This window comes from Calidris pugnax, unplaced genomic scaffold, assembly GCF_001431845.1.
Source record: "Calidris pugnax isolate Ruff unplaced genomic scaffold, ASM143184v1 scaffold42, whole genome shotgun sequence".
NCBI classification, from domain to species: Eukaryota; Metazoa; Chordata; class Aves; order Charadriiformes; family Scolopacidae; genus Calidris; species Calidris pugnax.
In genome coordinates, this window is record NW_015090920.1 from 14,221,798 (window position 1) to 14,236,851 (window position 15,054).

A 15,054-nucleotide genomic window follows, 5' to 3' on the forward strand; every position below is an offset into this window, starting at 1 on the left:
TTCACTGGCACTTGATACAAGAGTTGTAACATCAAACCAACTTTTGAAATAAAAGCTTCTGTAGTGAATCCTGACCTCTGTAGTGGATTTGCAGAGTAATGGTAATATCATTGGGAAAAAAAAAGTCTCCATCCAAATTAGCCAAGCAGCCACTGCACTAATTTTTAATTGCAACATCCTTTTTATCTCTTCAGAGCAGTGTCAGTATTCTTTTCACAGACATTCAGGAAGCCATAGTAAAATCATGGCATGCAAAACTCTGAGCTTTCTCAATCCCCTTTAAAAATAATGAAATTTCGAGGTTTCCTGTCTTGACAAAATTGTGCAATGTTTTAAAAGAATGGCCGATTAGCAAAATGTTCTTTGATGATTTATTGTCTTCCCCAACATTGTTGCGAAACAGAAACTTCAGTATTGGCTTATTCTCAAACAAGCCATGCACCAATACTAGTAGGGTCTTGCAACAGTGTCAGAGGCAAGGTGCTGGCAAGTCCCCTTTACTCCCATCGGCTTCAATGGGAGTGGAGAGCGGGTTGGGCATCCTGGGCACTGGTGCAGTAAGGGTGCAGACTAGTCAGTGCCTTTAGGGGCACTTGGAAGACTTCCATGCAAGTGTAAAAATAGCCCTGCCGGAGGGAATGCCACGATTTGCCACTTAAGGCATCCCAGGCATATAGACATACCTTGGACAAATCTGTTAGCATTGCATGCAATAACCTTCAGGTCTATTTCCCTCACCCACCAGCCCACTCCTGGGTGGTTCAATAAGGTAAAGAACTTTTTTTTGGTAGGAGACAGAGTACTCAGATACCGTCTTCCTATATGTTTCTGCATTTCCTGGAGACTGCAAAAGACTAAATTTCTTGCACAACCCCAACTGGTCAATGGATGCTGTGAGGACCTCTCACAGCAGTAACAGTGAAGAGGGGGACTACAAATATGGCTAAAAGGCCTTTCCCACTCCTCCCCATCGACTCTGGACCAGGAGAAATGCTAACAGCACTGCATGGGTACAATGTACCCGAAGGGGTGTACAAATGCTGTGTAATGTGTATGTATACCTTGACTGTCCCTGTATTGCATTGACAGTTTACACTGGAGATCTTCTTGTTTATCTCTTCCTGCCTTGGGATTTGATTAAACAGAACTTGTGAAAGATTTTAAGCATGAGAAGAACCATATAGAATATTTATAAGTTTTCTTAAGTCCAATTACTTAGTTGCGACTCATCTTTTACTCCTTCTTGCTCTGTCCTTAGGCAAATTCCCCTTGACTCTGCTGGGACAAGGGCCTAAGAGAAGGCAGACCCAAGTATTGAGGCCATCGAATTTCCTCCTTTACCAAAATAATTTCTTTTTCTTGTTATGCAAGTGCCTGTAGTCCTGCTTCAAGCTATTGAAAGCTACTGTGTGTAATGAAAATATTTCTTGAATATAGAGAACACCCGGAAATACGATTACCATATCTTGAAAGCAATATTTTCTCACATAAAACGTGTCAGGACTCTGGTGTGGCACAATTCAGCTTTCTTAAATATTTTTTTTTAATCATGAACAGTCTGATGGGTTTAAGCGAGCAGCATTGTGACCCATGCTGAGAGGGAAGGGTTTCTTCACTGCTGCTTTTTACTGATGAATTTGTACGTGAGTATTCTCTTGGTCATTGTATCCTGCTACTAATGCATTTCTTCTTGATTTTCTTATTTTTTTTACAGACAAAAGACCTCTCAGTACAGTCTGAGAGGCCCAGCTACCCACCTCCCCTCTTCCTCTCACCATGTGTTGGGAGTTGTGGGTTGGTTCTTCACTATCCAGATCCTCGACTACATCCAGCGCCTCGCAGGGCACTTGAGCAGCAACAGCGACTCAGCAACTCGGTAAGGTTGCCACTGTCCTCCGTTTCACAAGGGCACTGATTTTCTCACAGCATGGTGACCACAGGAATATGACGTGGTGCTATCATGGTGCCATCCCCACCAGTAATTAAATCTGTTGTTTACCAGTTTATTGTCAGTTCCAGACCAAGATTTTGTACTGCTTTTAGAATTAGCCCTAGGTCTGGAACAGCCTTGGTGATGTCTGTATGGTCTGTCTTCCTTTTCTACCTGTCCCAAAATGCTAATTTTTCTCTTGATAGTTGTGTTCTTTTCTTCTTTGCTGTTCCAATGTCTTTGGTACTGAATTGCTTAGAGTGCTCCAATGTACAAATCAAAGCATAACCAACAGAAATGTGTGCACAGAGAGGAAAATTCACAGCAATTTAAATATATAGTTGATGACTGATACTTTAAGTATATATTTTTATATTTTTTAAATTTACTTTGGCAAATATTATTTAGCTCTAATACCACTAAGAAGAAAAAGAGAAGTATTATACATTTGCTTTCAATGACTGGTGGTCTTTCCTTAGTTAAAAAAAATAAGTTTGTTTGATTGGACTCTTGCTGATTTCTTAGGTCAATTTACTCCACGGCACACATTCAGAGCCCTTTCTGTCTATATAGTTACTCAAATTCATAAATATGATCTGCTTTCTGGAGATTGTCTCCAGAAAGTTCTGGGCCTTCAGCATGATTGATAGGGACAAAAATGAGAACGTAGCTGTGGTCAGCATCATTCTAGTCTCTTCTCTCTACTCAGTCAAAGAAGGCTTGTTTACTAATATGCCTTATTTCCATGTCTTACACTGGGTATTTCTTTCTCTGGCCCTGTCTTTAGAAAATGACCATCTTCTTCATTTATGGCTTCTGCATTCATAGGTAATACAACTGTCCTGCTGTCAGGCAATATTGCTGTAGCCAGACTGCACAATGCCAGGTTCCCTGTATGTTTCCAAGGGCAGGCAGACAAGCTACCGGGAGGATTCATAATGATGCTATTAAATTGTAAGGGCAAAATCCCAGATGCTGTTGCTTGTACTCAGTAGTATCTTCCCTCTGGTGCCCTGCTGTGAAATGGAATTATGTGAGGAATAAGTCTCTACTGAGGGTGGGACGCTCTGGCTGTGAACGCTTTAGGAATGTAATTTTCCTAAGCAAGCCTGTGTATTGCAAAAAAATAAGATAATAAAAAAAAAATAAATTAGCAGAAGTGGAAGTTAGAGTGTGACTAACACAATGGGAATTTTTCCTTTTTTTTTCCGGCACACAACAGGGTCCTGTCTTCCTCAGCACGAGGAAGAATAGCTTTGCACTGGGGCAGGTCATGTAAGAGGGAGTTACCTATTTCAAGGAAAACACTGCTTCAAAGAATTATATTTTTGAAGTGCTTTGGGTTATCAAAGTGGGCTGTGCTTGTTCAAATTTAGTGAGAATGCATTTAAACATGGTGAATGTAATTTTAAATACATAATATCTGTTTCTGGCTATAAAGCTGTCAACTATGGGAAGGTGCTCATTATTTGAGAAACTATAGCTGAATTTTTGCAAATCACATGTAAGGCTTTCGGACTGTAGAAATCCAAGGGAAAAGCTGTGGTCAAACAAGTAATTTCTATGCTTCAGGAGTGTGCTTATCTGCCTATTTATCAGAGTTGGAAGTATTGCAGAATGTTTTTCACTGCAATTTGGACACTGTCCCAGATTATTTTGGCTCCTCTCCCTGAACTTTCATCATCTGGGTTTCTAATTCTGCGAGGGATCACTGGGTTTACAACTTTGCCATTCCTGCCGGAACGCCGGGGTCAGTTTGACTGGTTGCTTTGTAACTCCCAATTTCATTCTGAGTTTTCTTTGAAATTCTTTGTCTGTGTGAGTGCAGCATTGCTGCTCTGAGCTTTTGATACCTCCCCGAGCAATTTGTTAGCAATGAAGAAAGGTGTTAGAATTTAATGAGTGTCCTGAGTTAACATACGTAATCCTCTGTGTTTAGTTTGTGCTTTCTCATTCTTTTTATATCTTGCACCTTTTCATTCCTTTTTACATTTTTAGTAGAAACATTTTGTTTAGTCTGACATGAAATACCTCTTGTTTCTGAAATTCATTCAAGTTTGCATAGTGTATGTATGAAAGAGGAGATCAGAGAACAGAAAATTCAAGAGAAACTGAAAAAAGCAATGCAAATAAGTATATTTTGAGCCATCTGTAGAAAAGCTACCTGTGCTTAAAGCAGAGTCTTGCTTTGTATCAAAGCCTATTTTGTTTGCATACAAGCACAGAATTAGCTGATTCCTGTGGATGGTATAATTTAAGTGAAAATAAGAGCTCCTTTTTCCTGACAGTATATGAGCGTGATTACTAGGAATGACAGCCTACATAAAAGTTAAATCTGCTCTCTGTATCTACAGCTTCATCCTTCCATCTTAGTTTAGGCAAAACTTTAGAAGTCAATGAAATTTCATCCCTACAAGTTGAAATCTGTTAGAGTCTCCTTGGGACTACTCAGGATTTTGTCAGAGTAATTTCTGCAAAACAAGAATTATTTTTTCAGTTTAACTAATTTGAAGCAGTAATTACCTGGAATTCTACAAGCTTGCATGTATTACTTAAACCAGCTAGACTGCTTAATACAACTTCAACTGAAATGTCTGGTCCCAAAACTGTTTTCCCTGGTGGTAATTTACTACTCATTTACCATGGTGTGTGGTATAAAACATTAGGCAGTATTTCTTTCTTCCAGGATTTCCCTGGACAAAACTATGTTTGTGCAGGCATAACCTTCCCAATACTTCCTCTTATAAGAAAGATGGGAATTTTTCCCATCCCACAGTATTTTCAAGAAGTTATTTGATAATAGCTAAAGTTACAGTAACGCTAACGGTAACCTGATGGGAAGGGAGGAGGAGAGAACTTTATTAAATGGGTTATTCCTGCCACATTGGAACATATTACATGTGTTACACACGTTCAAACTGGAACAGCTTCACCTGCCAGGTCAATGCGTACCAGGTTTCTCTGGGGGCTTTTTTACTACAGAGGATGTGATGCCTGCTAGTATCTTCTGGTGCGCTTTATTTCTTAGCCCTTTTAAAATCTGATTTGTTTCTGTTAATGTTTCTTTTGATTTGTGGGATCTAGAAAGGCTTACACCAGTATTTCTAATGAGTGCAGCATCTAAACCATATGTAATAAAAAAGGAAGCAAGCTGAAAGACTCAATCAGTGGAAATATAAAGCTTAATGTAAGATTTTTTTTTGCAAACAACTTTTGTATGACTAATAAAAAACTTCATAGCACAATTATATTTTTATCATGTCACTATTCTTTTGTTTGAAGTGTCTATGAAGTCCATATTGCTGTAATAATGTTTTATTGTTCTGTGCAGCCAGACTATCAGTGGTATGTTCCTGACCAGTTTCCGCCAGATGTGCAGCACAAGGCAAATGGTAAGACAACAGCTGTACAGACCGTACTTTAAGTGTACTTTTTTTAAATGAGGGCCTTTGAGGGATATAGAGTAAATGTTCCTATTTATCTCTTGAGTGCTTATGTGACGGCTTTACCTCAGAGAGCGGAGATTGGTGTATGTGCAACACAGGTGAGGTTTCTAGTGTAATACCATCTACATTACAGCTTTCAGCTTCATTGCAATTCATAAAACGTCTCTATTGCACGTTATAGGATCACACATTTGCCTCATTAAACACCTAGTAATAGTCCTAAAGAAAATATATCCTCACCGTTGTCCTTAGAGCTTCTGTTCCTCCAGCTAAGACTAAATTTAATGATGTGCCAAACCTGGGGGCCAAGATGGGGCAGATTTTAGAAGCCCTTGGTAACAAAGTATAGGCTTTAGGGATGTTGTTTCACCGTAAAGGCAAAATTTCCTTTTCTATTCTTGATCTGCTCTGACAGCTCAAGGTGCCAGATCTGAAAATAGAACTATGTAAATGGACAAAGTTAATTAGTTGCCGAGTGTCAGTGCAAACTCTCTTTTGGAAACCAGGAGAAGTATTCAATACTTGTATCTAGATCTGAAATCGTACCAAGTTCCTGGGTGATTTGAAGTACTTGTTTCAGATCACTCAAAAGATGGATGCCCAAGAGCAGAAAGAAGGAGGGACATTGTTCTGGGTGAGGATTTGCCCCTCCAGATCTCCTTCAGAAACTCCCCAAAACAACCCCTTTTTTCTTCAGTGGTTGAGAATTATAGAATCATAGAATTGTTTTGGTTGCAAGAGATATTTGAGATCATCAAGTCCAACTGTTAGGCTAACACTGCTAAGTTACCACTAAACCGTGTCCCTCAGCACCATATCTGCATGGCTTTTAAATACCTCCAGGGATGGTGACTCAACCAATTCCCTGGGCAGCCTGTTCCAATGCTTGACAACCCTTTCAGTCAAGAAATTTTTCCTAATATCTAATATAAACCTCCCCTGCCTCTTGTCCTATCACTTGTTACTTGTAAGAAGAGACCAGCCCCCACCTCGCTACACCCTCCTTTCAGGTAGCTGTAGAGAGCGATAAGGTCTCCTCTCAGTCTCCTTTTCTCCAGGCTGAACAACCCCAGTTTCCTCAGCTGCTGCTTGTAAGACTTTTGCTGTAGACCAGACCCCTCACCAGCTTTATTGCCCTCCTCTGGCACCTAAAGTTTTGTGTTTTGCTCTGTTCTCCTGTCCCATGGCCCTTTTGCAGAGATACCACCTCAGATGAGTGATACATCATCCCGTGCTGTGCAAGGGGACCAGCAAAGTTTGCTGGCGTGCACTGCAGGAGAGGGTGTGTGCTTTGTGTCTCTGGTGTGGCAAGTGGGTACCATATGGGGTGGCAGGGACTCGCCACTAAAAGCTATTTTGTAACATCTAGAAGAAGAAGAAGATGGCTACAGAGGAACTCTTCTGTTATTTATTGTCCTCCACATTTGCACAGAAGGGAGGGTAGGGTGGGAATGTAGCTTGATGAAATGGAGGATGAGCTTCCCATAATTACATGGCAACTGTGTGGAGGGTTCTGATGTGGTCATAGGGAAAGTAGTGCTGTGACTGCAAGAGAGGACAGGAGATTAAATTTTTAGTTCCTCCCACTTAAACTCAGAGTAATTTACTGCACCAGAGAATACAGGGAGGATGTTTATAACAGTGAATGAAACAAGCCCGGCCACCAACTGCAGCTGTGGTCCAGGGCAGTACACTTAGGGGATCTGAAGAGAGAGAGTTCTTCTTTCACTCTGTTTGATTATATGATTTGAATTCTGGCTCCATGAATTTTTTTGTTTTAAATCCATTCTCTAGTTTCTGTTACTGTTCCTTGTTCAAAACATCCAAATACCTCTTTCTCAATGGGACAGTGAGTAGGACACTTGGATTCTTTTCCCTTCCCCTTTTCCTTCAGTCCCCATAAAGAGGAATTCTCAACAAATCTCATTATAATGCTGTGTAGGATGTTGGCTTTAACATCTTTGGGGCTCTTATTCTTTTTATCTTTGTTGATAAAACAAAGATTGTTTTTTTAGCCATTGATCACAGAAGTCCAGCTTCTACTATCAATTCAAAGGCACCAGCCTGGGTTTGTGTGTTATATATAGCCACCTGTAATCTTAAATCACCTTAAATCTGCATTTAAGTAAATTGTTTTGAGAAAGGTTTGAATGATAGGAACTCCAAGAGTACATGATGAAAATATTCTTGATGTCCCAGTTTCTTTGTTCTGTTTCATATGAGTGCTAATTATGATGGGGAGTTTAAATGAGCTAGTATGTGTAGCAGCATTCCTAAGTCTCATTTCTCATCTTCCGTTTTCTCATTATGTGATAAACTGACCAATAAATCTTATCTCTTCTGAGATAGGGCTTCATTATAGAAAAACAAAACAGCAGTGCAGCGACTTTTAGGCATGAGGCAGTTTCCTTTAAGAATGCTATTTCAGTAGACTGATGTTTCTAGGGAAAAACCTTAAGTTTTCCTTAACGGAACAATTTTTCCTTGGACACTGGGTACTTTTTCTGGAGGAATAATCACAAAAAACAGGTCACAGGCTGTAACTTTAGAGCTGAGCACTGGTGAAATGAATCGGGAAATGGATATTTTTTTATAATATACCATCAAAAAAAGCCTGCTTTAAAGATACCTGGAATCTATGAGATTCTACATCAATTCTAACTAGTTTTCTATAATATCATCGGGATTGCAAAGGCATATTGTCACCATAGAGGAATTATTAATTTTTTTTTGCAGTTTTGTACAGATGCACCTAGACTGTATTTCTTGTCTCTCTCCCTCCCCTTCTTTGTGAGGGAGCACTCGGGTACTTTGGCATTTGACTGAGGTTCTGCAGGTTTTTCTGTAACCAGCAATAGTCTCGTATTCTGTTTCTCATGTAACCGTATCTGTACTTTTCTTCTGACTGGAACCACTTTTCTTTGCTGCTCTCCTGTTCAAAGAAGGCTTTTTTAAAATATGTTTGCCTCCATGAATCTCAGCTTGTCTTTCTGTTTTCTGTAAGACACACCTCTTTTCCTGTATCTATAGAAATAAGATAATCGCTGAAATAGTTTTAATTTTTTTTTTTTAAGTCTGTTACAGAGATTTGGTTTTAATTTTTTTTTTTAAGTCTGTTACAGAGATTTGATAAATCCTATTTGATCCTATTTCCCAACATTTCTACTCCAGTCTGTTATTTTCCCCACAGATCTGTTTTGGTTGTTGACAGAGGATCACTTATGCACAAGTTTGAGGAGCGATGTTGCCTCCAGCACTGAACTTTCACAGTAGTGTGATGGTTAGGATCTGGCACTTTTTTATTTGAGTCCTTTCTAATTAGCCTGCAAATAACTTCATCAGAATACAGGAAGGATGAGGGCAATAGGGGGCAAAATGAGACACACACATAAACACACACAGCCCCCAAAACTCTGTTCTTTTTTCCATTAAGCCTTTCTTTCCAAAATGAGAATGAACAAGAGATGTTCCACAGTAGCAAGACAATGTTAATTATCTAAATGAAACCCTTGCAATTTAGCTTTATGAAGAGAGTGAAGGTAATGGGAGTTGCTAGGATTACAGCTATGAAGTATGGCTTTATGCAAAAAACCTTATGTATCTGCTAAGAGTTTGGAGTAGTGAACACTCCAGAGAGAGTACTGAATCAGGGCTCTGTCAGCTCCTTCTTTCCCAAGAAATTTGTCAGTTGAGTGACAAATGTGCTGAGCAGTCCTCCGTTCTTTGACTATAACATCTCAGAGCTACCCTGTGTTTCTTGTTGGTGAACTAATCTGTGCCTCTGTTTCTTGCAGCTAGACTATCTACGGGAATTTTAAGGATTTAATCCTACTGAAAAGAGCATAAGGAGTTAGTTTTAATGATCTACCTCTGTTTTACAGCTAAGTATCTGTCAGCCACTTAAGAACCTGGATAAAGAGAAGGGTTTGTAGCCCTTGTGGTATATAAGGCTGAAGTTGTTCTGTAGAGAGAGACAGTTATTCCCAGAGTTGTCACAGGCTGGCTGCTGTGACTTGAGAGACCAGTCCTCAGCCTTGAAATCACATCAGCGTGCCCTTGAACACAGAGTTCAGAGCATGATGCAACAGTGTGCTCGGGTGTCTCATCCCTGCCTTGGTTCATGTAGGGCATGGAAATGTGATGGTAGGAGTGTCTGTGTATGAATATGTGGAGATGACCAAACACAACTAGCAATCCTGGTATGCGTGTTTGATTACATTTACTTAACATTTTTCCCTCTCTGTATGCTGAGATAAGTAAAATAAGAACTACTGGCTGTGTGTAGACATTCTGGGGTCCGGGAAGGGATTCTGTGGATCAGACTTGGCCTTTCTTTACCTTTTTGATTCAGTAATCAAGATTTAAATTATTTTATGAATTTATTATTGTTATTATTTGTTCACAGTTGCCCACAGTTATTGTTGAATTGCCTTCTTTGACTAGAAGTTAATGATCCTCCTGGCTGCTTTATACAGACCACTCAACTTCTTTTTAAAAACATGTCTCTGACTTTAGGGAGTTGACTTAAAAGTTAACAAAGAACCATTGAGGCCTTTCTGGCTTTGGAACCCTAGAAAAGTGGGCTTCATAGGTTAAAAACCACAGCCTCTCCATTGGGAAGCATGGAAACAACTTTGACCTGCCAGGGGACAGTGAAAAAATACTAACAATGTAATATATAATTTTCCAAAATGGATGGGAAAAAATGTCTGTCCTTGATGATGTGTTTAGTGAGTTGATGTATTCCATGCCCTTTGCCATTCACAGTGTAACAGATAATAAAGGCCTGCCCAGGGTTTGGGGTGACTTTCATGCCAGACTGCACTGCAGGATGCAGTTGCCTGTCATCTGTATGTCTGCATGGTCACAGGAAGGTGAGGGTTTAAACTGGTTCCTCTCCCCCCGCTCTTTCATGCTGTAGTGTCGTCAAGAGTTCAGTTTTCCGTGCCACCACTGGGATCCAAGCTGAATCCAGAAGTATTCAAAAGGCGGTTTGCAAATAGGAGGATGTGGGCTTCATTCAGATTTATTGGCCTGATTTTACTAGCATTTTCTTCCCATTTGTATCCAGAAAGTTTCATGTTGCACCTCTTGTTAAATTGCTTAAAAACTCAGACAACTCATACCACAGTTCAACTTGTCTGTGAATATAAATATTTCTTCTCCATATCTTCCCAAACATGAAATACTTTGGCTGAGAGCAGGCAGGGTGAAAAGATGGATAGGAACATTGTGTGTCTAGCCATGCTCCGTAGGTGGGCTGCCATGGAGATCAAGCTGCCAGGTGAAGACCACTCAGGTAGTCCTCACAGGACAACCACCTGTCTGCAAAGTAGGCTTAGGGAATATTGTCAGTCTTCCAAAAAAGCAAACGTGTTTCCTTGAGGGTCAAAATAAAGAGGAAAGGGCAGTGTGAAAAGGTGAACGATGGGAGGCAGGTAGAGATTAAGGAAGAAGTTGATGAGATGTTGTCTCACTGCATCAGCAATGTGTTTCCAAGAGAATATCTCTTCCTGCTCGCCTTTGGGCTGCTCCCTCCCCAGGTACTTTGCTGTGCTGAAAACCTGCTCCTAAACTGTGCTTAAATTATTCCAGTTTAGCCTTGTTCAACCAGCAACGCTGCCTTTGGAGGGACATTAACTCCTAAGTTTCTCTGTGCTCTGTCACTCAGTGTTGCAGGAACTGGTGTCCAATCTTTTTGTTCTTAGTTGTGGCTTTTTGGGGGTTTTTTGGTTGAAGTTTGTTTTTTCCCCCTTTTTAAGGAGAAAGGCAGAAAGATTTCCAGCAAGTGTACTTAATGTCACTTTATTTGGCAAGCAGTGTTGAATTCCTTATCCAACTGTGCAAAATTGAAAAGACAGTTGAAAAAAAAGATTGATTTTGGAGATTTTCCCTGAACCCAATTTTTTAATGAAAAATTCTCTGGAAAAGAGGTTTATTGCTCAAAGCCTGCTCAGAGAAAGAACCCTTTTGCATGCCGCAACTGCTGGCATGTATTGCATCTTTCACTTCCAAATTAATCTTACTGTATTTGTTTTCTTGGGAGAAAGAGTCTCAGTTACATATATTTAAGAACCCCCATTACCCCTTCAGAACATCAGTTATAACTACCAGATTTCTTTGACCTAAACTGTACATTTTTATTTTGGATCCAGTTATGATGCCAGGCACAGAGAGAACCCAAAATGTAGCCCTTCTCCTACCTCTCAGTTCAAGCTCTGGTGGCTTGTGGGAGAGGCAAGAGGAGCCTCTCACCGCCTTGGCTTTGCACGTCTCGGGAAAGCAGAAACCAACCTGCAAAGCCCTAGGGATCCCCAGATGAGCACGTGAAGAACCATGATGTGTCCGCTTCCTTTCATTATAGTATCATCTCTTGTTCCCTTCCACACTCTGCTGCTTTCCAGATTTTTGCCCTCCGGGTACCTACTTTGCTGGTAATGTTATTATAATTACAGCTATTTGGAAGAAGAGAGGGAGAAGTGTGCGGTTTTCCACTGAAAATAGCGATATCTGTGGGGGAAAGAGGGGGGAATGAAAAACCGAAAATTGGATTTGTGGAGGTCTTCAATGAAAACCAGACAGAAAAAAAGTCAATTAACAGACATCTTAATTTTCCTGGAAAAAATCCCAGACCCTAAACATTTTTGGTATTAGCCTGTCTTCAGTGCATACTTTACATTAGAAATTATCAGTGCTCCCAACTAGTCAAACAGATTTAATTAGCAGTTTGCCATCCCCATTGGAATGAAAATGTGATTATTTTCAGGATTTTTACTGATACAACTTGATTTCTGCTACTGCAATGTAACAAAAAGGCCATTAGTGCACCTTTCATTTCTAACTCCGGAAGGTGAGAAGTTGCCTCTTTCAGAAGTCAGCTTGAGCTAAAGATCATGTTGCAGTTTTTCAGAGTACCAGGCAGAAAGGTCTCATGTGAAGAGCAACAGGATATGTAATTTAAATAGCTGCATTATTTGATAAAGTTATTTCTATGAAATAATGTTTCAGGGTTAAATTTTAAATGGCATCACACACACTGGCATTTTTTTTTTTTTTTTTTTTCCTTTGAGGATGAAACATAGGGAAGAATCCAGGCATTTAAGGGAACTTGGCTGATGGGGGATGTTGATGGTGGTCTTTTGGTGATAGGTGATGTGGTGGTGGCTTTTTTTTTTTTTTTTGAATCATTCTCTTTCCTGATGACTCAATGAAGCATGCCTCTGCTGCCTGGAAATATCTTTAGTTCCTCATTGATCATCTAAGGAAGCAATGTAAAAATTAATTCTGTGCCATTTGCTTATTAAAGTAGCAGCCAAGTGCTGCCTACCCTTGTTATATTGGTGTCCACCTTCCTTTGACCTGTTGTATGCGTTTTAAGTGTGTTAGTACTCTCTGCTGGTCTCTGAAGCCTGCTCGTACTGCGAAATAGCCAGAATGTTTTCTGAATGGTTAGTGCCATCCTAGGTGAGCCACACTCTTTGTTTTTGGGAACTTCGTGTTATATCATGTTTGCCCTACCTCTCTGGTAGACCATGTCCACGGTGCTGTGGTATCTGCTGGTTTGCATGAGCTGGGCAAGAACTTTAGAAGCCAAAAGCATCTTGGCATAAGCAGGGTGACTTTAGTGTGTCCCTGTGGGACTTGAGACTGGGAAGGAACAAAAATAATTGAAGGGTATCCCCACTGTATAGCTGCCTGAGATGTTTGATATCCAAGTCCTCTCTTTTTTTTTTTTTTTCTTTCCGCCACATATTGTTCTATGAATACCACCATTTTATGTGAAGCTTGGAAGCATATTTCTTGTTAGAAAAGTTTTGTTCTCCTCTCTTAGGTGTTACAGGGGTCTATTTACATGAAATGAAATGGACTCACAAATACCTATATCTGTCTATCTTGCATGAACAACTAGTCTCCTAATTGCTTCTCTTCCTGGTTTTGTGAACAAATAACATGAATTTTAGCTCTGATACCTGCAAGAAAAAGATGTCACCAAAATTGATGATTCATGGTACCCCCACTTGCTACAAACGTGAACCTTTTGGATCAAGTTTTCTTTCATATACATTTGGATACCATAAGTACTGTGGGTTTGGAAGTGAATGATGGGGTTACTGCTGAGCAGCTGCAGAGCAATTCTCTGAGGCAAATTCAAAACCTTGCTGGAAATACTTCACTCTTAATGTTTCTCTTGTAAGCAAAATACTGTGTGCACTTGTGTGTGCTACTAGCGATGTGTTACAGCATTTCCAGAATCTTTTGAAACTTCAGGAAGGAAGTTTGTGTTACATCAGCAATAATATATTTCTTTTCTTAGATTTTATTTTGTTTTCCTAGCTTGAGTGAGTTACTATCAAACACATCTTTGAACCACAGACACCTACTTAGCTGTAGGTACTACTACCTAATTCTTCCCTCTGTCACACTTATCTACTCCCTTGGGTGCACCTAATGCTAATGTATACCTATGAGCACTGCTCAATGTAAGCTTTTCTTACATTGGAAGAAACAGACACAGGTCTAGAAAGATTTTACATAGGGGCTTTAGGTCATTAGACCCTACTGTTTGCTCTGTATCAACAACTGGGACTAGATGAAAGTTGCCAGAGAGTACTAGTGCACTGTATGATATCCATGCCCTCTTTTGCTTCTCCACACTTACTGCCATTTGTATTGGAGTGATTACAGACTTGTAAGGATGCACAGTATTGGCTCTGGGGATATGTGTGTGTGTTACAAAATAGGGGGAAATTAACAATAAGCGAGTTGTATTTCTCAATGTCAAAATAATTTGTATTGATTTACTTTTGCAGATTCATCCTCGGAGGAGGGAGCCCATCGCTGACAGCCTATGACCTGGAGAAGGGTAGACCAAAGGCTGCAAGCTACTCTTGTAACTTTAGTATTCTGTTTTGCTCTGTTTTGTTGGGGTTTTTTTTGCCCCTAGCTCCTTATCTCTTGAGTGCATGTTATTTATGCCTGGTGAAATCCCTGCGAAGACAATAGAAAAGCAGATCATACAGGCTAGTGATCCTCAGGATCCAGTTAAACTCTGCTGGGAAGCGTTATTGCCCTTTGTTCTGAAGATGCTGTTTGTGCTGCCTATGAGAATCTGTTAAAAAGCCTTGTGAGAAAAGATGCAGCTATTGAGAGACAGTCGCATCTGGTTTGAATTCAAGAGCTTATAAGCTCAATACTGGTGTGATATTCTTTGTTTTGTTTGAGAATTATAGTCTCTTTTATTTGATTCCAGGGAATGATTTGTTGATATATCATCTTGAATTCTGTACTCTTTCTTGGTTGTTTGGTAAAAAGGAAATCTGCTTCACAGTTTTAACATGTTTGTGTAATTTCAGGGAGGGTACTGCTGATGCCAGGCCAGGTAGAATGTGCCTACTCCCCTTTTTGAGTCAAGGCCAATTCTCCTTTTGCTTTGACTCCAAAGTTATAAGAAAACTAATCACAGGGTTGGTTTTTTTTTTTTTTCTGTGTGTACTTTTTTGTATCAGAAGAATTTTAGTTGAAAGGTTTGATGGTTGTAACTTCTCAGCGCAAATGGCTTTATATTTCCAAATTATTCTTGTACTGAATCTGAACATCGTTGTGTAAGCTCTAACCTGAGAATAAAACCTGGCTCTTTAAATTAAAATGTATTTACACTATGGAATTTTTCGGAATATT

General features: G+C 39.9%; 1 protein-coding gene across 2 annotated transcripts in view; it reads left to right on the forward strand.

The window, feature by feature from the left end:
• Positions 1-15,022, forward strand: part of TNIP3 (TNFAIP3 interacting protein 3) — a 68,775-nt gene extending 53,753 nt beyond the window's left edge. For both annotated transcript variants that reach the window (XM_014949990.1, XM_014949991.1), the window contains 3 exons: positions 1,715-1,876; positions 5,262-5,322; positions 14,187-15,022. In XM_014949990.1, the coding sequence (XP_014805476.1) occupies positions 1,715-1,876; positions 5,262-5,322; positions 14,187-14,218 (255 nt within the window). In that variant the 3' untranslated portion in view covers positions 14,219-15,022. The remainder of the gene's footprint in view (positions 1-1,714; positions 1,877-5,261; positions 5,323-14,186) is intronic.
• Positions 15,023-15,054: the final 32 nt, after the last annotated feature.